The following is a 25,108-nucleotide window of genomic DNA, read 5'->3' as shown; positions in this document are numbered from 1 at the left end:
CTCGTACGCGAGGAGAGGCTGTTTCGTATGTGAGCGCAGATCGTTTTGTACTCGGGGACAATTTAAAAATTATATTTTCAGTGCAATTTTAGAGTGGTTTGTAAAACTAATTTTTGTATGTGTGCTACATTTAAGGACAGTCTGAAAAAAAAAGTTAAATTTGTGTGTGACATTAGTGGAGAGTTTGTAACATAAGTTTTATTTTTGAGTGATAAGATTTTTTTGTGTGAAACATGCATTTGCCACATGCTTTATGTGTGTGCGCAACATGCATTTCTGTACACAACATTCTGGCAGAAAAATCACTCCATACTTGAAAGCTTAGCTAAAGTAACTAAGTCCTAAACAAAGCTCTATGTAAGCAAGTTGATTTTATGCAGCAGTCGACTTAGCTTAATGTTTAGGCTAAAGTCTTTGTTTTTTCAGAAAGGTTTTTGATATAAATTAACTGATGGATGTAAATTAACACAAGCTGTTACCATTAACAGCAACTGGAACCCAGTAGAAACGTGATATTCTGTGTTGACTGTATAGAGTATGAACATAATTCTGGAATCAGACTGTCTATGGTATGTTGAAGAAATGGAAGACTCTTAATTAGTCATACTAGTAGCACCAGCGAAAGGGAATTAAAAAAGGGGCAAAGGTAAGAAGGATCCTAAATGTTGTCTGTAGGGCTTCAAACCAAGCAGCAGTATCTCATTTGAATAGTTTTGCCGTGCAGTCATGGTAGCAGCCCTGTGTTTTCTGAGATCACTCCACATGGAGACTATTTTGAGCCTTTATCAGGACTGCCTAGGTGGTCTCGGTAGTAGCCTAACAGTCAGGTCAGATACAGTAGATTTAGTTCTACTTCAGGTGGCTGTTGGGTCCTAAGCAGGTGTTTAAAAGATAAGGAAGTACAAACTCTGCTATTCAGTAACTGGTAGAACCACTGTTGGAACAACAGATGACCCAGACTCGTCACACGGATGCTGTGTGATGTTATTATCGTTATATAAACACTTATCATTTATTGAACGGTATGTAATAATTTCATACTTAAAGTACTTTCGGAAGTTTAACTTCTGAATACGACCCACTAATTACCATTTCCAGGTCATGTAGCTTCCAAACACCTATTCATCAGTCCACCGCCCCAGTGTTGCACAGTTGGTATGTAGTGTCTACTGTTGTCCGAAGTGTTAAATGCAGCTTTGCAATGCTCAGTCACACCTTCTGTTCTTTTCTGACAGAAGCGAATGTGTGATGCAACCCTCCCAAAACAAGCCCTACTTGCTCAGAATATTTCTGACTAAAACACTGCCGTTTTGTATAAGTTATGAGCACGCTGAAACACGCTGGAACAAGTCGACATACGTAGAGAAATATAGAACACACCCAAAAATTTCCCAGCATTTGCTCATACGTGAGCCATAAGTTACAGATAAGTTATCTGATGGTTGACGTACCTTAAGTGTAAGTTACTTATAAGTCGTGCTGTCTAGCTTATCCAAAACCTATAACTTGTGCATAACTTATGCGTCACTTCAAGAACTTCTGTCCAACGCATATCAATGTATTTGAACTGTTCCAGATGGCCGCTGAACGTGTTTCTAACTTCCAGCTACTGTATGATGATCCATTGGCAGGGTTTGGGTATAAAGGGGGTTCAAACCGTCAGCTTTCCTTCAGACTTCATCCCCATCATAGGATGAGCTGGAAAGTGAGCGTGATGCTGTGATCCTCCCTGCTTCCTAGCAGACATGACGCCGAATCTGCTGCAACTGCAAACCTTCTTTCTTCCTTTTTATTTATTTTTTTGTGTTTTTGGGCAGGAGGTTAACAGCAGTAAAGACATCTTTTTGCTGGGCGCCTCCGTACGCCTGAGCAGCTTTAACTGGTGCTTCGTAATGCCCATGAAATAATGTAGTGAGGCAGTCGTTGGACATAAGGTCTGGATTCGTAATGAATACGCTATTTAAACGCACAGAATTGAAAAAAAATACAGAGAAAGTTCAGCGTATGGCAGTGTTTCAGAAGATTCTGGGACGTCGGGCATATGCTGGATATATCGTAAAAGTGTAACAGGGCCCTAATCAAAGATTTATATATATATTTTTTAATTTGTTTAATCTGTCCTGAGATAAAGTTGAATTCTCATGGTGTTTCTCTGTACATTATTTCTATTCAACCTGTTTTAGCTCTACGTTCTTCTTCTGTTCCATCCTGTCAGTTCTACCTCATGACAGCAGAGCAACATGGCTTTTTCATCTCGCTTTTCCTTCTGGGAACAAAAGGGAAGTCTTACTCGGATATGTGATTGACACAATCTTTAAATGCATGACCTAACAGGAATTTAAGCAAACAATTAACATCTCTGCTTGTAAAGTCTTTCGTTTTGAAGAAGTTTTCGCTTTTCTAATGTTATCATTTGCTGTGGACTTAACTGCTTTTAATCATAACGCCAACATGTTTGGATTGCATCACTTTGTTAAAGAAAGGACACCAGGTAAAGATGAAGCAATAATTTGCAGTGGTGGCATCTTTGCATGTTGAGTTTGGCTCCGTTTGTCAGCATTAGCTTCATGTAAGGAGAAGGTTTTGATTTGGTCTCCTTCTTCACATCAACACTTTTTAGATCAAAGAAGAGAACAAGGTGGGGAGCAAAAGTGTAAGTAAATACTAAAGTCCATTTTAAAACTTTCACCTGAAAAATACCATGATTTGTTAAAGTAACTGTTAAATTTGTCTCAATACATTTTTTTTTTTATGTTTTACATACTCGGATCAATAAGTTAACTACATTAAAAAAGCTTTACTTATGATCATTAGTGTCATTAGGGTCTTAAAAGCATTTGGTTGGGTCAATGACTTCTCACATTACCAAACCAAATGTTCAGACTCAATAAATCCCTTATTTTGTTTCTGAAGTGATGATAATAATAAAACGATACACAGCTAAACCCAAAATGATTTAAACCTCTGACTGAGACCAGCTCTGTGGGCTTATGCAGGCTCAGCTTGAAGAATGGTAAATAGCCTCTAATTGCATCGTACTTTATAAAATCTAAGGAACCCAAAGTGCTCAAAGTACAATCACTCAATTTATATACATTTGCACCCTGGTGGTGGTAGTCTTTAGCCACAGCTCCCTGATAGTGCCTTAACACACCAGACGCATTTTGGGTATCAAAGCATCTGATTTACTTGCAAAGTCTTACTTGTCAGAGTGTTATGGCATCCGAGCCTTCGACTCTGGAGTTCAGAAATTTTAACTTTTGCGACTGGACGCCGGAATGTCAACCAATCAGAAAAGCGGATCCAGTTCTTTTGGGGTCACAGACTGTGGTGGGAAAAAAAGTATTCAACTATTCACCCTAGTTAAATAAACGGCGATCAATGGATTTCACTCAGTCGGCACATTTATTCATATCTTTGCAAAGAAAGAACAGTCATCATACAGCCCTAAAGGCACAGCATTCTGCCCTGTTCTGCTAGAGCAGCGTTCGTTTCTCCTTACTTAGAACAATGCAAAAGTAGTCAGAGTCAAAACAAATTACTGACACTTTGGTTAAACAGTAACATGTTATGAATAAACCTTGAGAAAGAATCTGGTTTGTTGTGGGAAGAAGCTATGTCTGGTCTACAAACACCATCCTGCAGAGAATTGTGTGGCCTTGAGAGACGAACAGGCTGAGTGAAAACTTTTATAGTGAATAAATAGGATAAATTAATATGTAATAGAAGAGAAATAAAGAATTTCCGACAACACAGACAAGTTGTTATTGCTTCTGCAGAGCTGTCTGCATATGGAAAATAAATAAATATAAAGGGATTAAACTCTAAAGGTTTAAAAAAAAGTCGGGAGGGTGGATTATTATGTACAAGGAAAAGAGAGCTGTCATAGAGGTAATGCTTTCAGATGGTGAACACAAAGAGGAAACATGTTTAAGCATTAACAGAATTTATTCCTGACATGTTTAACAAAATCATTGATACAAGCACAAATTGCAGAGGAAGATCTCACCCTCTGTTAGGCGCTTATGTTCCAACCATTTCAGGGGGGAACCCACTGAAAGGCAGACAGCATCTGCTCACTTTCCCATTTTGTCTAAAAGTCCACCTAGAATTGTTTCTCCCAAACCCCCCAGCCCTTCTCACAGAACCCTGCATTAACATATAAGGAAGGGGTGTAAATCACACCCAACATGGCGATTTGATTCAGTATCGATTTCCTGATCCAACGATTTTGTCATGATGGGTTCTCTAATGGAGACCCAAAGATGCAGAACACCACTGACGGACACAGGATGAAAAGTTTAACAAGTTTATTTGCACAATCACACTGAATATGCGGATGGCTGGTTCGGGCCTGGATTCTGGTTTCACCGGAGTCTGCGTGAGAGACAGCAAAGTTAAGGACTGTTGACGGGGTTTGGTTTCCAAAGAAGCACAGATAGTACCTTGAGGGTTCTTGAGGTTCTCTTTGGGAGAGTCACTGTTGGTTCTGGAGAAGGATTTAGTAGCAGAGTCCGTTAGCTGCTTCAGCGTCTCACGTCTAGTTTGAGCAGACCTTGGCATTGGTTTCCCAGCTCTAGCCCAGAGCTGCTTGGAGGTTGTCTGAGAATCTTCAGGGTTTGGCTCTGAGGGTCGGCTCGGCAGGTTAGCTCTTCCAGAGCTTTCACGGAGGAAGCACGAGTTTCCTAGAGGCACAGAAACAGAGGTTAGAATCCAACTAGGGATTAGAGTCATGGAGATAATCACTGAGATCAAGGCTTTAGCGCTGACCAACTGGAACAACACTGCGGCGTTGAGGCAAGGTCTGAAGACAGCTTAAGTAGTGGATCCTCTGATGATCTTGATGAGCTGCACCTGTGCAGGAGGCTCCCTCAGAGGATCCACGGCGGACTCTGCTGGAGAAAGATGGGATTTTCTCCAGCTCCCAACAGATTTGTTTATTTTCGATACTCAAGAATACACCATGATACGCTTTGATTCGGTTAATTGGTTCTTTTTTTTTTTTTTTTTTTTTTTACACCTTACAGGCTAGACAATGTTTCAGATTTGAAATAAATCAATGAAAGTTGTAATATCGTTATGCATTTTATTTGAGAAACAACAGCAAATAACAGAAGTAGAAAAGTTGTACTCCACCTATTCCTATTAAAACCTCATTCACTGAAAAATAATAATACCCCTGCGTTTTAGATTCTGAAAGGCCTTGCATCAAAAAATCCTGCACAAAATCAGTGCAATGAGTGCAATGCAATACCTCGGCTTCAGACGTCCACGCCCCCTCCACAGACGCTCCGCTGCACCTCTCCCAAATTGTAGCTGAACGCAGAGAGGAGGCCGGCTTGTTTTGTTTTTATGACCAAAATTGCGGAAAACATCTCGTGAAGTTTGACCCGCTAGAAGAGCGAGCTGCGTGAAAATGCTGGGACCCTTTTTCCACCTGGATCTCCGCTCTTTTTGGCCCTCATGTCCCTCCGTCGTCGGACTAAACTCGCCCCCATTTCCTCACCGCCTCGGCCGTATCTAGACCCACAGCGTGTAGCTCAGACCACGCTTCAATATTGAGCATAAATCAGAAATGTCTGTCAAGCTCACTGCAGCACGCTGCTGTAACAGTATAACCAGGAAGCGAGGTAGGAGGGCAAAATAGGTTTAGCGCCACCGCAGCACGGGATGGAGAACTACGCCCAGGAGCAAATGGATAAAAATAGACTGGATAAAAAAAAAACAAAACATGAATCGATTCTCTTGCGGACGTAACGATGCATCGGATCGTCCGCTGTTGGATCGATGCATCAATACAAAACGATTATTATTTACACCCCTAATATAAGGTGATGTTAGATCCACTCTGGCCACCATATTTCAGTATAAGAATGTCATTTTTTGGCTGACCCACACAGAAGAGTGAAAAGATGTAACAGTTATTTTAAAATGGAAAATAAAATATAAAGAAATGAATCTTTAACCAAGCTGGCTCTGTTCATTATTACTGCTTTGAAACATTTTTTATAAACAATGTCGAAACAGTTTATAAATAACCAAATTAACTAAAAATGTTAAAACCTGCCGATGGAAAAATATTCGATTGTGATATTCTGGTACCTTAAAAGCTCTTTATGTTCACTTCCAGCCGCTACAAAAGGCTGCCAACAGAGAGTTTTCAGTGGGGATTTCCAGTGCTGCCGAAGATCTGGCGCTCTGAACAAGAACTGCATATTTTAGTGGGAAAATCCTGATGAGCTAACTGCACAGACGATGTTTTGAGGTGGACTTTCTCACTTAAAAACATGTTAAACTTTTTTCTAACTCATAAAGTAAATAAAGCCAAGGTGCTCTCTTGGTTGTAGCTACAGAACAGAGCTTCCAGAGAGTCAAAGCATTAAAGCAACTTGATCGGCATTTGACCCAGTTTCCAAATTTTGGCGTTTGGGCGAGTTTGACGCCCAGATCTTATTGGGTGTGAACGCACCATGATCGATTGCCATACAATAGAATTCCTGGGACTTCTGAATACCAACAGGAACAGCAAATGTAGTGTCTGACTCAACGACACAATGACTGAGGAAGGCAGAGCCAAAGCCCAAACTGGCAACCCACCAGTTACAGGATGCCTCCTTTATGTGAGCCCACCACCCAGTTGTTGGGAATTTTCAGCAGCATAACCTGTTTTTCAGGACATTTAATATCTTCCCACCTGTAGGCGAGGAATCAGAGCTGTGTTTCAGTCAATATCCTGAAAAGGACCTTGTCACAGTCTGATGTGGTTAGGATTGGGGAAAACCCTTTTGCGAGGAGTTAAGCTTGGTTTATGCTTGATGTGTACGCGAGGTCTGCAGAGCCCAAGGTCTGTGGCTTCTCTGTATAGAATGGAGTTGGTTGAGGTGGTCTAATCATCTGACTAGGATGCCTTCGGGTCTTTACCTGATTTTCTGGGAAGGAACTGGTAAGGCATTCAACTTAATGCATGAAGTATCTATTCCTTCTGGCCTAGGAAGACCCTCAGGTCACATGAGGAGCTGGCAAGTGTCCAGTTACCCCAATAACCAGATTGCTCATAAGATAAAGACAAGGGGTGGCTAGAATTTAGAGCTAAATCAGCCAGGGGTCTGCATCATTTCGGGTTTAACTTCTATAATAAGCATACATTAACTATGAAAACGATATACTTCACATTCCTATTTCAGTCATAAAGTAGCTGGAAATGTGTTTTACTCTGAATGTGTGATTATTTCCACATTTTTGAGTTCTACCATCAGGAAACAAGGAACCTTGGTTTTCAATTTCCAAAATTCATAATTTTTCCTCCTATGTTCCCTCTCTATAACTAGTTGGAAAAAGATGGACTAGCAAGCCGAGCCCAGTCAGTTCCGGGTTTAGATCCTGGCAGAGGGTTATTTAGGGCAAAAAGTCCTTCACAACTTTCTCTGTCTGGATCAACTGGTCCTGCCAGAGGATCCTTCAAAAGCTCTGAACTACCACTGAAGATGACAGCAGATTTAAAAGAAAGAGACTCTTCAGAAGTTCATGGGAAAGAAGCAGTTGGCTGTGAACATGGAATTAATGGAGATCTCAACAGTCTGACCAATGGTACAGCAGATCCTTTAGACTCCAAACCAAGCCAGAGGGATGTTATAGATGACAAGAAGATAACACGTAAAACAGAAGTGGGTAACCTTGTTAAAGACAAGGTCACACCAACAGAGGATGGTAAGGCCATGGTGCCAACCCAGAATTTAGCCCAACTTCCAGAGGGAGCCAAGATTACTTCTGATCCCCCACGACCAGTTCCAAGACCAAGAGCAGCCCCATTTCCAAAAGCTAAAACTGGGTCAGCATTCTGTTTTAAACATGACATTATCAAAACGGAAAACAAGGAGGACCTTTCACGAGGTCAGGCACTTTTTATGGCTGGAGACAAAAGGAAAGAGCTGCAGCTACAAATAAACAAAGACCACAAGCTACAAATAGTGGAGATGGAGAAACCACATGAAGAGAAGAAGAGCAGTAAGCTAAATGAAACAAAACGGCAGCGAACAGAAGTTACCTCCCCTCAGGTGGTGCAGAATACAGATGATCTCACCAGTCTAAAGGAAGCTTCATCAGCTCCTGATGGCTCAGCTCAGACTTCGTCCAAAATCACTTCTACAAGACTCTGTTCTCCCCCCCATGCCGTGGGCTCTGTCCCACCTCCAAAGTTACCTCCTTCACATCCGAGCGTCCCATCCACCACCGCTTCTGCCACTCCTTGTAGTCCACCAGCCTGTAAATCCTCACCCTCGCCTCCAATAGAGTCTTGCCTCAGTGCAAATACCTCTGTAGTTGTAAATGGAAGGAAGGTTCCTGATCCCAGCCCTGGTCCACCTGTCCCATCAGGAAACATCTCCATTCAAAAAGCTGCTCTCAGTCAGGAGGAGGTACAGCGTTCCCTGCTTTATGTGTGACCCTGGTTTTATAAATGCATGATTGTTTAAATGTGGGCTGCAGTAAGTAAAAGTAGTGACTGCTTATGTATTAAATGTCTGAATGATTAACATGCTAAGAAAACATTTGGACGCTGTAACATTTAGTAAGGCATGTAAGAGCTTGATTCTGTTAGTATCTGTTAGTATTGAAGTGTTGACATCATCCACGTCGCTGGATTTGATTGGTCCGAATCATTTCTGTAATCTATCTGTTGGATTCTGGCGAGATGGATTTTTGGGAGTTTGCAAATACAAAAACCTCGCGTCGATTCACCTTGTGGTTACACTTTATAACAAGTATCAAAATCATCATTTACATATCTTAAAAAGAGCCAGATAAATAACATAGTTTATTTATGTTTATAATTAATTTATAAGCATCTAAACCATTTATAAAAGGTATATAGAAGGATCAATTGAGATCCTTGGGCCCATAAAATCTTTACATGTATCATTAATACAACTATTCTTTATTTTTACACATGAATTATGTTTTTGATCAAAATCCCTTCCCTTAAATGCCATCAGAACGCTTATAATATTAAGTGTGCAACATCTAAAAGCAGCGAACTCTGCTCTCCAGAGCAAGTAGATTGGTAACCCCGCCTCCTGCTCTCCTCTATCTTGTCTGCTGTCATGATTCATGCAGCTATTATTTCATCCAAATGAAAAATGGAGAACAGATAAGCAGATCATGGCTTGTCTACAGTGAAAAGAAGGACTGGGTTATTTACTTTTGCCTTTTTGGAAACACAGGAAGGAGCAATCACCTAAGTGAGCTTAGTGCTTGGAAAAAATCTTTCATTTCTTTAGAGACAGCATGAAAAGTCAGCTGAGTACAAAACATAGAGAGGAAAACAAGAAGAAAAGGGACAAGAAGAGAGGGACACAACCTAGAACAGATAATGGATGTCTATTCTATTAACATTTCTCTATCTGTAGAATGGGTCTGTTTTATGTATTGTCTTCTAATTCAGAGGGGCCCCCCTGCCTGTCTTTGCCTAGGGCCCCAAATATCCTAAATTCGCCCCTGAATTAACATATAATGATACAGAATTTTTATGCTTAAACAAATTATTTTGATTTCAGTGTACTCGCTCCTGATACAGTCTATTGATTATTTTGCTGATTTAAAAAAAGAAACATTTGTCGACAACTCAAGCAAAACAGTAATGGAAAGTAAATGGAGGGAGTAACAGAGTATGAGGTTTCCCTGATCTGAAGGCATGGCTGCTGAACACACTAATGAAACGGTGAACTTATGCACATTTTGGCCGACCCCGATACAGGACGAAATATCGGCCTGCATATTTATCGGTCTATCTGTTATCTAACTTGTTCAGGTTTGTGCTATATTACTCATTCCTGTCCGTTTTAACCAACTTAAGGCAACCTTTTTCACTTTGCATCTGTGATGTAGGATCATGGCTTTATCAGGTCATGCTGTCAATGCTTTCTCCTGTCTGTGGTTGTGTGTACGTCATGTTGGCCATATATAACTGTTCACTCTGACTTCTTAATGCTGCCAAAATCTTCAGGAATCGGGGGAAGAGGAACTGTTTTCTCCTTTCCGGACGTCACATGTTGCAGTTAAGAACCCTCCAACGCGGCCTGGCCCTGCCGGTCATCTCATGAATCTCAGTCCTGTTGTGCATGTTTTAGATGTTTCTCCACTTGAACACACCAGATTCAAACACTGAATGCTTTGGTCTGCAGGTCATCCCTATAGTCAGCTACTGATTTTAATTAAAAGTGTTGCAGCAGGGAAACATGGGAAACGAGCAGAGACCAGAGCTAGAAAGGCCTGCTCTCCACTGTGGCATGCCGTCCCTGCTCTATCCTTCCCTCTGCCTGCACAGTGCATGCTGCCCACAGCGGTTTGGTGGATCATTGTTAGCCATAATGCAACACTTGTTTGTGAATTCACATTCATAAATGCATCATGTTTCATTCACTTATCTTGGAGTGATTTGCATTATCGTTGGACTTGTGTGTTACTTCACAGGCGTTCTTGTATGTGCTCACTGGTTGAAGTGATGAACGGTTTGTTAGGGAGGTTTCTAACCTGTAGCCAGTAGTGTGCTGGGACTGAAGTCTCACTCACCAGCTAACGCTCCCATCTAGCCAGTGTTCAGCAAACTGACTTAACCTTCCAGCATGCACTGGTGGAGCTGCTGGTGACTTGAGAACCTTTGGTGTGACGATGACTGGCTTTGGTCCCTGCTGAGTTAAAACTGAACTCTTTATGCTTTCAGGTGAAGACCGAGGAGCAGATAACAGCGGAGCAGGCCTGGTATGGCTCAGAGAAAGTCTGGCTTGTTCACAAAGACGGTTTCTCTCTTGGTGAGTCAGGAACGATTTTTTTTTTTTTTTTCATCTTAAATTAGTGCAGGATAATTAAGTGTTTTGAACATTTCTGCTAGCTTTGTGTTCGATTGTTACTGACTGTACTAATTAAAAAACACAGGAAAATCTTCTGCTTGTTCCAGTTCTTTGTTTGGCCTGATTTTTCCAACCCCGGGTCATCGGCTGCTAAGGTTGTTTATTCTTAGCCTCGTGAGACCATCCTGATCTCGCAAGCTTTCAAGATTTCACTCGCTAATCAGTCTGGAGACTCTCTGATTAAGAAAATTTGGAGCCGTTCACCAAACGAACGTCCAATCAGCGTTGGTTTTGAGGCGGTTGAGTTGTGACACAACGAAAAGCGCTACAGTTCAGTCTAAAGAACAAATGGCGGCTTCAGCCGATGAAACTAGCGTTAGCGTGGCTATCGAGCAAGTTTTATCGGAATTACAGAATATTTCTTAACTGAAAGTAGAGCAAAATACTGCTCTGGAGGCTTTTCTCAGAGGAAAAGATGTTTTTGCTCTTCTCCCGACTGGTTTCACCAAGAGTAGCCTGGCTGTTAGTACGTCATATGCTTCGTTGATCTGATTGGTTTATTTGGCCCGTCTATCACCAACATAGGCCAATCAGCTAACCAGTATTTTCGCCCCTTCCCAAAATTACTTCAACGGAAGGTTTCCAGATGGATTTGCTCCGCATATCCATCTGGCGGTGTCAGGTTAGTTTATTCTGCTCTTTTATGTAAAGAAAAGTACATGGTTCATGTTCTTCACATAAAAGTGTGATTGATTGGGGTTGTTTTCATTTGAGAAATTCTGATAGCGTCTACCTACGATCTTCTCTGTGCTCTCAGGTTGGACTTCAAGAAAAGGAGAATTGAACATAGAAAGGGATGAAACCTAACCCTTTAAAGCCCGATCCAAGAATAGAACAAAACAGAAAATTACTTTTTTTTTGGTTTGAAGTCCTTATTTGGACTTTTAACAAAATATGTAAAAAGAAAAAACAGAAATACATTTTTGATATCGCATAGTAATAAATTATTAATAAGTCAAGATTATTTTTTGTGTAGTCTTCTGCCTTCTGTTATCAGGTATATCTGATTGTGTACAATAGGATTTTGAGCAAAGTTTTTACCATTAAATTATGCAAAAGGTGTCAGACGCAAAACATTTCAGAAACCGTATGTATCAAATATGATACATTTGGCATTACAGGGTTAAAGACGTACTAACATTAGAATGCAACCAGATTAGTTAGTTAGATTAGAAGTTTAGGGAAAAATCTACCTGTATAGTTCCTTGGTGATGTAAAGGCAAGTTAGGCTGAAGTTGGCCGTTTCTCAATATGTGTACTTGTGCATTCTCATGTGCTTGTGTACACGTGAAACGTGATCACCCTCAGCCCTAGTACTGTTCAAAAAGTTACAAAAACAAGAAGACATTCTTGAGATTGACAGCTGTCCTAACATACAATGTGGCAGCAGCTTTCACAGTTCTTATACTTCTAAGATTCACTATATGGCCCATTTACTGATTTAGTGCCTAATTTAAAAACAATTTTCGGAAGTTGAGAGGACCGCGGCAACTAGTGGATGTCGGAGGGTAACGGCAGACAGGCTAACAGTTAAATGTTAATTCGATCTATGTTTATCTTACTGTGTTAATTACTTCCGCAATAAATGAAAAAAGTAAGAATTTATTATTATCTAGAGACTATTAATAACAGGAGATGAAAGGCCGCTCCAGACGAGCAGTGTGTGGTGACGTCACTAGGACGCTTCTGTTCCAACTGACCCATATTTACGCTGCGTGGTCCCGTTCTCCCTGAGTCGACACTTTCCTGTGTTCTTCAGAACATACTTGATGAAGAACGAAATCCAGACTGGCGTTCCTGTGAATTGAAAACCCGCCGTTGTTTTAGCTGATCAGAAGCTCCGGGAACGTTTAATGAGTGGTTTGTTTGGGTTATGAATTCAGTGTTAAACCGAGGACTTATTCAGCCTGATGAAGTAAAAAACGGTTTCAGGGGTTGACGTTAAGGATTTTTACCACTTGCCCTTCTGGCAAGTGACTTTCACATTTCACATGCCCAGAAACAATTTTTACTTGCCCAGTATAATGTTTGATAAATATAGTTCCTAATATTCATTTTTGTATATATATTAATGAAACATGTTTGTTATTTAAATGTTTTTTTGTAATTCAGTAAGTTTCCAGGTTCCTGGTGTGTATCTGCATGCGTCAGATAATGAACTCAAGCCTACATTACCGTGTTAACATGCTTTTCAATCCTTCCTGCACATTCTTTTCAAACTAAACTTTGCTTTAAACTGTTGTGTGCTTGGAAAATATAAATTGTAATGTTAAAAATCTAAAAAAAACTTGACAGGTTAAAAACTTAAGATAAATCAAAAGACAGAAGTCAATGTCACAAATGAATAACTTTTATTTTAGAGTCATGGTATGTTTATACAAGATAATACCATTAATATAATGTGACTTTTCTAGAGAATCATATATAGTATATTATTCAGGGTTTCCACAGTCTGACATCATTTCAGAATTCCCTGACTTTTAACTGACTCAGGATTAGTTTTCCCTGACAAAATAAATGCAGCCATGTGTCGTTTTGGTAACGACATCAAAATTACCGCTAGGTGAACAAAAATCACGCCATCTGGCGGCTTTTTCAAATCACGCGAGAATGTGTACAAACAACAAAAATGGCGCCGGCAACGCTTCTGGGTCGTTTTCATCGAATGTTGGTGATTTTAAAGACATTTTGAGTGATAAATAAAAAATTTTTGCGATCATTGCACTTGCCCGGCGGGCAAATGCAATGAAATTTGTACTCTCCCAACAATAAAAACGACTTGCCCCGGGAGATCGAGCGATGGTTAACATCGAGCCCTGGGTTTAATGCCGATTGCCTCTCCAAGCATCCCTGTTTGTTTTTTTTTTTTACCAGTGATTGAGTTATAAACTACTCTTAATTTTCCTTTTCTGAATAAATACGCTAAAATTAAGGTTGGATTTTTTTCAGTTCAGTTCAGTTTTTTTTTATATAGCGCAAATTCACAACTTATGTCATGTCAAGGCAATTTAGAGACATTTCCACCACATCATCCAGTCAGTTCGACTCAAAGTCTGATGAGTCTTGTTTTCAATTCAATTCAATTCAGTTTATTTATATAGCGCCAAATTCACAACACATGTCATCTCAAGGCACTTTACAGTTCAACCAGATCAAATTGATACAAAGTTTTCTATCTAAGGAAAACCAGTTGATTGCATTGACTCATTGACTCAAATACAATCCCCCACACTAAGCATGCTTGTAGCGACAGTGGAGAGGAAAAACTCCCTTTTAACAGGAAGAAACCTCCAGCAGAACCAGGCTCAGTGTGAGCGGCCATCTGCCGAGGCCGACTGGGGTTCAAGGAGACAGAAGCAGAGATACAAAAAGCAGCTGTAAAAGGCGGCCCCGTCCAGGAAACACACAGCCAGGCAGACGAGCTCCAAGGCAGCTCCCATGCCTGCTTTTCAGTCTGATGTTTGAATAGATTAGAATAGAATTTGAATAGTCCTCATATTCCCTCAGTGAGGTTATTCAGGCACATGGAAAATTCACATAATGCTAAAAAATAAAATGAAAATGTCAGAGCAAGCAGTGAGGGGACATTTATAAAGAAAAACTCTACCGTTATTTGAAAGAGCATAAAGGAAAATGCGTATTTTTGCTGTGAATGAGGAATTTAAAAGCTTTTTATTATTCTTTAGCAGAAAAACCAGGAGATATTGACTCTGCGGATATGTTCAGCTGACTGGATGCAATTTACTGCAGTTTTAGTGTTTGAAGCGTTTTAGAGGAATCTGAAGTCGAAATGCAGACTGGAGAGCATGGAGCATGTGATATAATGTGGCTCAAATCTGTCAGATTAAAGGCTCCCTGTTGAAGATGATATCCTTGAAGCAGGTATTAAACAGAAGTTACAAAAAAATTCTGGGTTCTCTGAAACCCTGGAAGATTGCCTTTTTACACTAAGCCCCCATTATATGGCAAAATCCTAATCTCAAATATCCTGCTTACATTTTCTAGAAGCAGAAATCATCAAAATGAACAGAAATAAGGAATAAAATTTGTTTACAGAATGTGTTTCATTCAAAAATGGACTTCCTGAGATCAATGAACTATATATATATATATATATATATATATATATATATATATATATATATATATATATATATATATTTGTTTTCTGCCTTTTATATTTGCAGCCACTGTGCTGAAGACAGAGTCTGGTTCACACCCAGAGGGAAAGGTGAAAATCCAGCTGGAGCATGATGGAACGATCCTGGACGTGGATGAAGATGATATTGAGAAGGTAAGGACCACAAAGCTGCCCTGATAAACCAGACTAAATATCAGATTAAATGTGTAATTTATTCTGGCCCCGATGAATGAGACATCAGAAGATTGTTGATGAGAACAACCTGTTTTTTTTTCAAATCATGTCTGTGCATATTGTCCAAGGCTCTGACCAATGAGCGCAACTGACTGTGACGTAGAAACCGCGACAGAAAGCTAATGGGGGAGTGTTGACGGCAAATATGTCCTTCTTAAAAATGAATGAGCGTAGAGCCTCTTCCTGCTCACGTTTCAACGAACATCCCAAGTCTAATCCTTAAAACTGATTCCAAGGCTGAGTCAAAAATCTCATCAGAGCCAGCGGTCCTTCACACAAGACTATGCTGACAGAGGGCTGCTGCAGACGGGCTGCGGTTAGCCTTGAGGTCCGCTGGTTGACACGGTCCTCTCAACTTCGGAAATTGTTTTTTTAATTATGCATTAAATGGGTAAATGGATCATATAGTGACGCTTTAAAGTATAATATTCTCGCTTTAAATGGTCTTACTTTTATTGAACAAAAGCAACAGAAAAGAGAACTTTTAAGTGTCAATGGAGCGCTCCACTGCTGTTGCTGCCGCAATGCATGCTACTGTTCAATAGTTGTTGCCATCTTCCTTGTTTTGCTTTCTCCAGCGTCGCGCAGCTTTGTCATGATGACCTCAAAATCCACAGGTTTGCAGAGCCTGCCAAATCATGATGATGTGGTCGGATTGGCCCAGTACAGCACTGGGGACCTCGTGATAAGCATCCCCAGTGATCCAGAATGTTATCCTGTCTGGTCAGGCATTTAATTAGCTGTTTATTTTCAGGAAGTTCAGGAGTGAATTTTCCTTTGTTTAAAGTCACCAAGGGCAATAATAGAGTCCGGATTGCTCCGCTCCGCGGGCGTATGTTGTGCATGTTTGCATGTGGTACCATGTGGTCTTGGACCAGAATGAATGAAGCAAACTCCCGGGGTTCATAAAAAAACTTGGGAGATCCGTGATCCTAGCTGCTGTTGATGTAAAAACAGATTCCTCCACCTTTTGCTTTGCCGGAGAGAGGTGTGTCTCTGTCAACTCTGTGGAGTTTGATGCCGGTATTCATTCACACAGCCATGACTCCATGAACAACAAAACAACAGATGAAAAGATGTCCCTATTTCTTATCCCAGAATCAGTCATAGTTTGTCCAGTTAGTTTTGCAGGGAACGTACGTTAGTTCTGGCGAAGAGGTACGAGCGCACAGGCGGTGGTGTTGCCCTGATGTTCATTAGATCTTCTCTGGTGAAAGATGTCCGGCTATCATCGCAAAAACCAGAGTTAAGTTGTAAAACAAAACATAAGAGGCCATACCAACACACCGAGGCAGCCATCCATGGCGCCGTCTTAGATGTTTGTGTTTCCACTTTTCTAATGAATCTTCAAATATTCCTTCAGCAATGCTAATAAAATAAAAAGGAAATCCTCAGTACCTGAGGCTGTGGATGCATGGCTCTAAGCTTTTTGTCCCTTTGCAGGCCAACCCTCCAACTTACGACCGTTCTGAGGACCTTGCTTCACTCGTCTACCTGAATGAATCCAGTGTGATTCACTGCCTGAGGCAGCGCTATGGAGGAAACCTCATCCATTCCTTTGCTGGCCCCAACATGGTCGTTATCAACCCGCTCAGCACACCTTCAATGTATTCTGAGAAGGTGAGTGAAGACTGCTGTTTATCTCAGCCTACATTCATTTTTAGCAGAACATGTGGTACTTTAACTTGTTTGGTCGAAACGTCTGATTACTTCATTCTTCTGGGGATTCCTGCCTGAAACAGGTCATGCACATGTTTAAAGGCTGCAGACGGGAAGACACCGCCCCTCACATCTACGCTGTGGCCCAGTCAGCCTACCGCAACCTGCTCACCACCCAGCAGGATCAGTCCGTTGTGCTGCTTGGCAAGTCTGGTAGCGGTAAAACCACCAACTGTCAGCATCTGGTCCAGTACCTCGTCTCTATGGCTGGGAGCACGGGCAAGATCTTCTCTGGTAAACCTTCGTCTCGTTACCTTTAACACACCTGGGGAGTTTTTTTCAGCTCTTATACACAAACATACCAGAGCATGAATGAATGGAGGACAAAAAGAAATCAACCTACTGTAGTTTCAGACCATGTCAGGTTTTAAAGGAAAAGTCCGGTCAGCAAGGAATAATCAGTGGATCATTATTTATACCTAAAACTAATACGTTTGCGGGGATTTAATACATTTAGCATTAGTCAGTAAAAAGTTAAAAACAATAACTTTCGTTGCGATCACTGATTCTGGGAGCGGCCATTTTTGCCCAAATATAGTAACCCCTCCCTCCTGCCATCTTCCAGCAGTGACGTCACGGTGCGGGAAGCCTAGCGCCATTCTCCCCGCTTTACAAGCTAAATCAATGGGAACTACTAGACACATCTGCAATCAACAACAATTATTGAAGATTTCCAGAGGACTTCACCATTGAAATTCACCAGAGCTATAGTGAAACTGACAATGCCCACGTGCATGGCAGCTGGATGTTGGAATACATCGGGTAAAAGTGGAAAAAAAAAAGAGTTATTCCACCTTTCTGATTCCTGGTCCTCCACGGACGGGTTGGTCGTTGGATTGCCAACTTGAAGAGGGAGGATTTGCCATCGAACTTCTGGCCAGAGAAAAAACCCGTAATATGTAGCCAACATTTGGAAGAAGAATGTTTTCAAGATGACTTGGATAATAGCGCGTTGTGACAAACACCAGATACAGAACTGGGACTTGATCAACAGCCGATACCTCACCGTGACGTCACAAACCAGTAGGTGGCAGTAGTGTTCTTTGACAAACATGGATGCCTCCAGTAAAACACATTCATATGGAAATTACTCTTAATTAAAACACTTATCATTTATTGAACAGTATGGAATAATTTCATACTTAAAGTACTTTCAGAAGTTTGTGTTCTGAATAGGACCGGACTTCTTGAAGTCAGGACTATCAGCAGGTTGACCACGAGTTTCTTTGGAAACTATTGCAAAGTTTTCTATCACTACTACAGAAATAAAATTAATTATCTCCATCTGCCCTTGGAACAGCGGAGAAATGGCAGGCGGTCTACACAATCCTGGAGGCCTTTGGTAACTGCTCCACCACCATGAACTCCAACGCCAGTCGCTTCTCTCATGTTGTGTCGCTGGACTTTGATCAGGCTGGCCAGGTGGCTTCTGCTTCCATTCAGGTAACAAAGCAGTTTTGTTTTCTTCAGTCACAACATTTCCTTGAAGCCCAGCTTTGTAATTCTTCACCTGCCTCCTGTCATTTAGACAATGCTGCTAGACAAGCTGCGGGTGAGCAGAAGACCTGAAGAGGAATCCACCTTCAATGTCTTCTACTATTTGATGGCTGGTGCTGACAGCGCTCTGAGGTGATGATGCTAGCACCTTGTTAGCCTTTTTCCCTGTCCAGTTTAGTATTGATGGGTCCAGCAACTCTGATACGTCAGTGAATGCGTCTAGCCTATAGAAGTATCGGTGCGCGTGACGTTTCAAGAAAGTCATGTGACCGATACAGGAGTTGTTTTTTAACTGACTGACTCGCTAAATTCAGTTTAAAAACATATCTGTCAACATGATGCATCTACTAACATAAAAGTCTCGTCTTTCGCAGTTTATCTTTAAAATCATGAAGAATTTTGGAGCAGCCTGAAAGGAATGTGAACATTTCAGCCGTTGCGTTTTTATTTTAATTACCTCATTTTGTCATCGTTTCACTTAACTTATCTGAATTAAAGTTAATTTAAAATTCAATCTTAGTTTATTTACTGTCTTTACTGTAATTATTGTTTTAAAAATATTATTCAAAAACCTAGTCTACAAGCATCCTCATTCACATTTTATGATGTATGTTTACATTATTTATTGGCTGCATCTAAAAATATCAAAGATATTTTCAGTTTCAACAGAGATATGAAATAATACAATATAACCTACAATAATTGAAATTATATTATTGTACTAGGTCATCAAACCAATTCAGTTTAGTCCTTTAAATAAGCTGCCTGTAGTGTCTTTAAATGTCCAGCAGGTGTCAGTATTCTGTGAGACGGTATCAATGCAGCATCAATCCAGTTCGGCAATGATTCAAAACGCTTCAAGATGCCTCATTAATTCACTACTGTTTAGATCTCCTTGGTCAGGATTCTGGAAGTTGTGTGTGATGAGTTTTAATGATTTTGAGGCCTGTCAGGACATACCTGACTCCTGTCAGGATCATGTTTATATTAACCTCACAGGAAACCCCAGTTAGCTCTCTGTCTTGGAGCTGAGTGTCATGGGAACTGTAGTCCTACATTTTTTAGCTCAAGACATTCTTCCCTCAAATCTCAAATTCAGTTTTCAAATGAAATGTGCTTCGAACATTACAGCTTCACTTAGATTTTGTTAATGATCAGAAACAATCCTCATGAGCGGCAACAATTCAATTCGGTTAATTTATAAAGTGCAAATTCACTTCTCTGGTCTACTGATGACACTTCTTGTTTTGCTGTTAAATCCTGGTGGATTTTCTTCTGACTGTATGTTTTTTTAGAATATTACCTATGTGTTCATTCAGGAAGAGCTAATTCAGCTGAGTTTCCTCATATAGAAAGCTTTAAAACTAGGGCTCCCAGAATTCTGACATTACTAGAACTTCCCAATGAAATAGGCGTCTAAATCACATCCATCATGGCGATGCGAATCAGTATCGATTTCCCGACCTAACGATTCGATTATTTTCGATACTCAAGAATATACCACTATAGGATTCGATTAACTGGTTCATTTTTTTTTTTTTACATCTTACAGGCTAGACAATGTTTCAAATTTGAAATAAATCAATGAAAGCTGTAATATCGTTATGCATTTTTTTGAGAAACTACAGCATATAACAGAAATAGAAAAGTTGCACCAAAAAATACTGCACAAAATCAGTGCAATCAGCGCAATTCAATACCTCGGCTCCAGACGTCCCGGCCCCCTCCATAGACGCTCCGCTGCACCTCTCCCAAATTGTAGCTGACGGCAGACAGTGCTGCAGACAGGAGGCCGGCTTGTTTTGTTTTTATGACCGAAATTACGGAAAACAACATGTGAAATTTGACCTGCTAGAAGAGCGAGCTGTGTGAGAACGCTGGGACCCTTTTTCCACCTGGATCTCCGCTCTTTTTGGCCCTCATGTCCCTCCGTCGTTGTACTAAACCCGCCCCCACTTCCTCGCCGCCTCGGCCATATCTAGACCCACAGCGTGTAGCTCAGACCACGCTTCAATATTGAGCATAAATCAAAAATGTCTGCGTCAAGCTTACTGCAACACACTGCTGTAAGAGTATAACCAGGAAGCGAGGTAGGAGGGCAAAATAGGTTTAGCGCCACCGCAGCACGGGAGGGAGAATTACGTCCAGGAGCAAATGGATAAAAATAGACCGGAGGAAAAAAAAACATGAATCGATTATCTTGCGGACGTATCAATGCATCGGATCGCCAGCTGTTGGATCAATGCATCGATTCAAAACGATAATTATTTACACCCCTACAATGAAATGCATGAGTATTGATGATGTCATCGACTGAAATGGTTTTAGTGTGCTCATGTAAACTCATTGTGGACATGTAAATCCTTAAAACAGGTCTAATATATATTTTTTTAAAGGCTGTGTTGTATGCTATTTTATTTGTGGTCTAAATTTGTATTAAAAATAAATCATTAAAATAAATAAGAGCGTTTTGCTAAATAGGTTTGAAATTTGTAATTTATTTACAGAAATTTATCACCCCTGACCACATTTTTGACATTTATGACAAACATATAAGTGTTTTTTTTTGTGCAGCGCTGACTAGCAACTAGCACTGTTCTCTTTGCTGCTCTCCTGCAGTGGAGGATAAAATCTCTGCATAAGACAGCGATGTTCAAACAGCTCCTGAACAAAACCAACGCGTTCATAGCTGATATGTCCAGGAAATTTTAAAATACAGCTGCACGCCACCTGAATGTTGGAGCTTTCACAGAATACTTTCTAATAATCTGATCGGACACATCCAGCCGACCTGTGTGTGGTTATAGTAGACCATGGGCTCCAGTTTGGCTTTTGGGTCGCTGAGTGTCCCGGCCGAGGTGTGGGCAGTGCTATCCAAACCTTGAACAAAAGTTTCACTATTGTTGGATGGGTGACTGATATGTCTGCATTTTGCCGGGGGTGGGAAACATCCACGGACTCTCCTTCAGAATCTTAGCCGCTTCCTACCCAGCCGTCCTCATCGGCCTCTCAATCTACACCCGAATCGCTATCATCAATATTTTGAAGCATTTCTAAAGCCTGTTTTGCAGTTAGATTTTTTTCTGTATTAGCCAAACATTTCTAGGAAGAATTTTGTTTGCAAGGCAACGGTAGCGGGAAGGTCAATCAAATGTGGGAAGAATTTACAATGCAACTAATAGAGCCCTCAAAATGACGGCTGTGGAAGATCGAGGTAAAATTAACCATATTTATTTTTTACGTTTTTATTTTGTCAAAGAAAATACCTAAAAATGAAGGAAATATAGAAACAGGAAAAGTCAGTTAACGTGAGCAACATATGATTAATGTAAATAAAGTCCTTTCCCTTTAAAATCTCAGAACCGTCATAATGACATTCATGGGAGTTCTAATGTTAAATAATCTGTAGGTATGATCTGATAGAACTAATCTTATAGTGCCTGAAAATGACATGTTGTGAATCAGCTGTATATAGAATTTATTTCATCACCATTCAGAGAATAGTTTTAGTTTTTAGTTTACCCTGCGGCCTCCTATGGTCCAACAGGAAAAGTGAACTATATTCTCCAGTAGCTGAAAGGAGCTGACTCTGTCTTCTTCTCCACTTTTAAGGACGGAGTTGCATCTCAACCAGCTGAATGAGAGCAGTGCGTTTGGAATCCAGCCACTCTCCAAGGTAATGGGCTCCTTTTTATTCCTTCATTTAATGACGGGGCCCAAGCAGCGCCTCCTTAACAGAAGCGGGACTTTGAATCTGGTTTGGTTTTCAGACTGAAGACAAGCAGAGGGCGCTGCAACAGTTCACCAAGCTCCAGGCTGCAATGAAGGTCCTGGGCATCTCTGTGGAGGAACAGAAAGCTCTCTGGCTCATTCTAGGAGCCATTTATCACTTAGGGGCCGCAGGAGCCACTAAAGGTAGGATCTGTTCATCCCAATTCAAACTAATCTGTCGTTAATATGATGTCCTATTACTCATTGCTACCTAAACACGGTTGTTTATTTAGCACATTGAACTTTCACCAAACTAACTTCATTTTTGTAAAATAATCTAAAATATTTTTTTTAAAAGAGCTATAAGGAGATACGAGTCTTAGAAGCTGTGTTAAAGGACAGGAGGACAGTGTCCTTCCCAGCCTTAACGACCATGGGACGTGTCCCTCCTAACCTTCGCTGTCGCCTTCGCCTGGTGTGCAAGAGAACAACATTGTTCCTCCTCAGCCTGATCAGCTCATGCTCCTGAAATGTCTCGGTGGCTTCCCAGCGCTCTTCATGGCTTCTGGTGTTTTATGTGTCAGATGAATAATTGCATCCATAAACTGTTGTCTAACCTCCTCTCTTTGCTTGCATGTTTGCATGCTGCGTCCTATCAAATGCAGACGGAGATGAAGGTAATGGAATAACTGTTATTCTCTTACAAACCTGGTTTTATAGTCAGTTTCATTTTGCTTTTATGTCCTCATGCTTTTATCATTTCATCAGGGCTTTAATCTGATAGCATATACCTTATTATTCATCCACTTCTCTGCTTTGCTTCCGTTTTTTTTGTTTTTTTGTTGGGTTTTTTTACTAAGTGAAGCCTTCCAGTAAATCTGGGCTCTCGATATCTCGATATTAAAAAACATTCAGACCCATCTGTGATGATGCAGCCAACATAAATTACTTTGTGTTCATTTGGCTTCTGATCAGCTGCTAAAAGCAACCAGATCACAGAATCAGTCAGACTTCTAGAGCAGATAGCTGCCGTCAAAAGGAAGGCTGGATCTGCTGCCTGCTTGTTAATGGGATCAGACCAGCTCATTAGAAGAAGAAACCTATCTATGATGTGACATGATAGCTTGAGGTTGGTCCATTTTGGCTTGTCCAAGAAGTCAGGCTTAGAGCTTTAATTCCACGGCATGGAGGTGATGTTCCATCTAGAGACGGTCTTTCTGCACCACAGTCGATTAGCCCTGTCATACCTTGCTGATTTAAGGCTTGTTTATACTCAGAAACCAGGTCGTCTTTGTGTGTGTCGCAGTTAACGCATATATGCCCCGCCCCCTCCGCAGACACTCTGCTGCACCTATCCAAAATTGTAGGTGACTGCAGACAGTGCCACAGAAAAGAGGCCTCTGATTGGTCAAATCTACATCCGCTCTACACTATGTGTATTTCCTGTTTGGTACCAGCTTGTTTTGTTTGTATGACCGCCATTTTGGAAAACGGCTCATGAAGATGGACCAGCTAGTAGAGCGAGGTGCGGGAGAACTCTGGGAGCCTTTTTCCACCTGGATCCACGCTCTTTTTCGCCCTTGTGTCACTACGTTATCACACAAACTTGCCCCTTGAGTTTTTCCACTTCCTCACTGCCTCAGGCGTATCAAGACTCACAGCTAGTTTGGATTGTCCCCTTGCGTTGTTGTGGAATAACAAAGCAAAGTCCATGCTTCAAAATTGGGCATAAATAACAAATCAAAAATATCTGCGTCATACCTGCGACACACTGCTGTGGGTGGATAACCAGCCCTTTAGCCAGCGTATTCCTGACGTCACAGAATCTTCTAAAATGCCGCCATACGCTGAACTTTCTATGTACGTTTTCAAATTTGGGTGTATACATAGATACATATTCATAACGAGTCCAGAACTTATGTCCCACGACAGTAACTTATGAATAATGCACAGCAGCGTAATGAGGTGCCTGGTTTGCATAAAAAGATACATTTCATTGCGGTATTAACCTAGTTGCTGTTTACCGCCCACCCCCGAAAAAATAATGAATAAAAATAAAAAGTAAGAAGGTTTGCAGTCACAGCAGATTCAGCATCATGTCTGCTAGGAAGTTTGTTGGTGGTGGGCGTGAACGCAGGGAGGATCCATCACACTCACCTTCTGGCTCAACATATATGGGGATGAAGTCTGGAGGAGAACTGACGGTTTCGCTGCCAATACGCCATTATACAGTAGTTAGAAGTTAGAAACACATTCAGTGCTCGTCTGGAAAACGTCAGATAAGTTAATATACATTGGAGATAAGTTACACAGAAGTTATGCACACGTTACTCATGTTTTGGATAAGCTGGACACCACGACTTATGAGTAATTTACACTTAACGTGTGTCAACGATCAGATACAGTAGCAGTCATTCAAAATGGCCCTTCAATTTGTTTTTTTACTCTGACTCCACAGTTTCACTGAATGAAAGGGTCTGACCTGATCTTTAGATCTTAATCTCCACAAATCATGACAGAAAGAATATTTTTGCTCAAAGATTGATGTTTAAAAAGGACGTACTTATACAAAACATACCCACAACTTATCCAACGTATGCCAGCATGTTTTTCATACGCTGACTGAATCATCAAGGTGTGACGGGGCTTTACTGTGTTGCTAATGGATAGGGTACATATGATCCCATGTAGACTTTGCTAGTCAGGGATCTTTGTGTCACCTCATTTTCTATGTGTTGGTGGATCTGTGCTGAGGTGTTCACCTGCAGTCAGTCTGTAGTCCTTTGTGCACCAGAAAAGTCCCATCCATTCATGTTCCAGGACCCTATCTATGCACACATCATCCTGCTGTTGTGTTCAACACATTTCCAACACATTATTGATGGTAGCTCCAAGTCCGACT

At 40.9% G+C, this 25,108-nt stretch overlaps 1 protein-coding gene across 13 annotated transcripts in view; it reads left to right on the top strand.

The window, feature by feature from the left end:
- myo18ab (myosin XVIIIAb) overlaps positions 1 to 25,108 on the top strand; it is a 98,466-nt gene that overhangs the window by 23,192 nt on the left and 50,166 nt on the right. For 6 of the 13 annotated variants that reach the window (XM_038286007.1, XM_038286006.1, XM_038285998.1 and 3 more), the window contains exons 2-14: positions 2,216 to 2,279; positions 2,621 to 2,653; positions 7,329 to 8,414; positions 10,001 to 10,051; positions 10,718 to 10,805; positions 15,092 to 15,198; positions 16,723 to 16,899; positions 17,022 to 17,232; positions 18,299 to 18,441; positions 18,527 to 18,627; positions 22,108 to 22,171; positions 22,266 to 22,410; positions 22,872 to 22,883. In XM_038286007.1, coding sequence (XP_038141935.1) covers positions 2,241 to 2,279; positions 2,621 to 2,653; positions 7,329 to 8,414; positions 10,001 to 10,051; positions 10,718 to 10,805; positions 15,092 to 15,198; positions 16,723 to 16,899; positions 17,022 to 17,232; positions 18,299 to 18,441; positions 18,527 to 18,627; positions 22,108 to 22,171; positions 22,266 to 22,410; positions 22,872 to 22,883 — 2,257 coding nt within the window. In that variant the 5' untranslated portion in view covers positions 2,216 to 2,240. Of the gene's footprint in view, positions 1 to 2,205; positions 2,280 to 2,620; positions 2,654 to 7,328; positions 8,415 to 10,000; positions 10,052 to 10,717; positions 10,806 to 15,091; positions 15,199 to 16,722; positions 16,900 to 17,021; positions 17,233 to 18,298; positions 18,442 to 18,526; positions 18,628 to 22,107; positions 22,172 to 22,265; positions 22,411 to 22,871; positions 22,884 to 25,108 lie in introns of those variants that run through there. The other 7 variants (XM_038286000.1, XM_038286004.1, XM_038286001.1 and 4 more) reach the window with 5 other exon arrangements.

This window comes from Cyprinodon tularosa, unplaced genomic scaffold (genome assembly GCF_016077235.1).
Source record: "Cyprinodon tularosa strain WSP-4 unplaced genomic scaffold, ASM1607723v1 ctg219, whole genome shotgun sequence".
Classification (NCBI taxonomy): domain Eukaryota; kingdom Metazoa; phylum Chordata; class Actinopteri; order Cyprinodontiformes; family Cyprinodontidae; genus Cyprinodon; species Cyprinodon tularosa.
The sequence above is the reverse complement of the archived record's forward strand: the minus strand, read 5'-3'. Positions and strand labels throughout refer to the sequence as shown.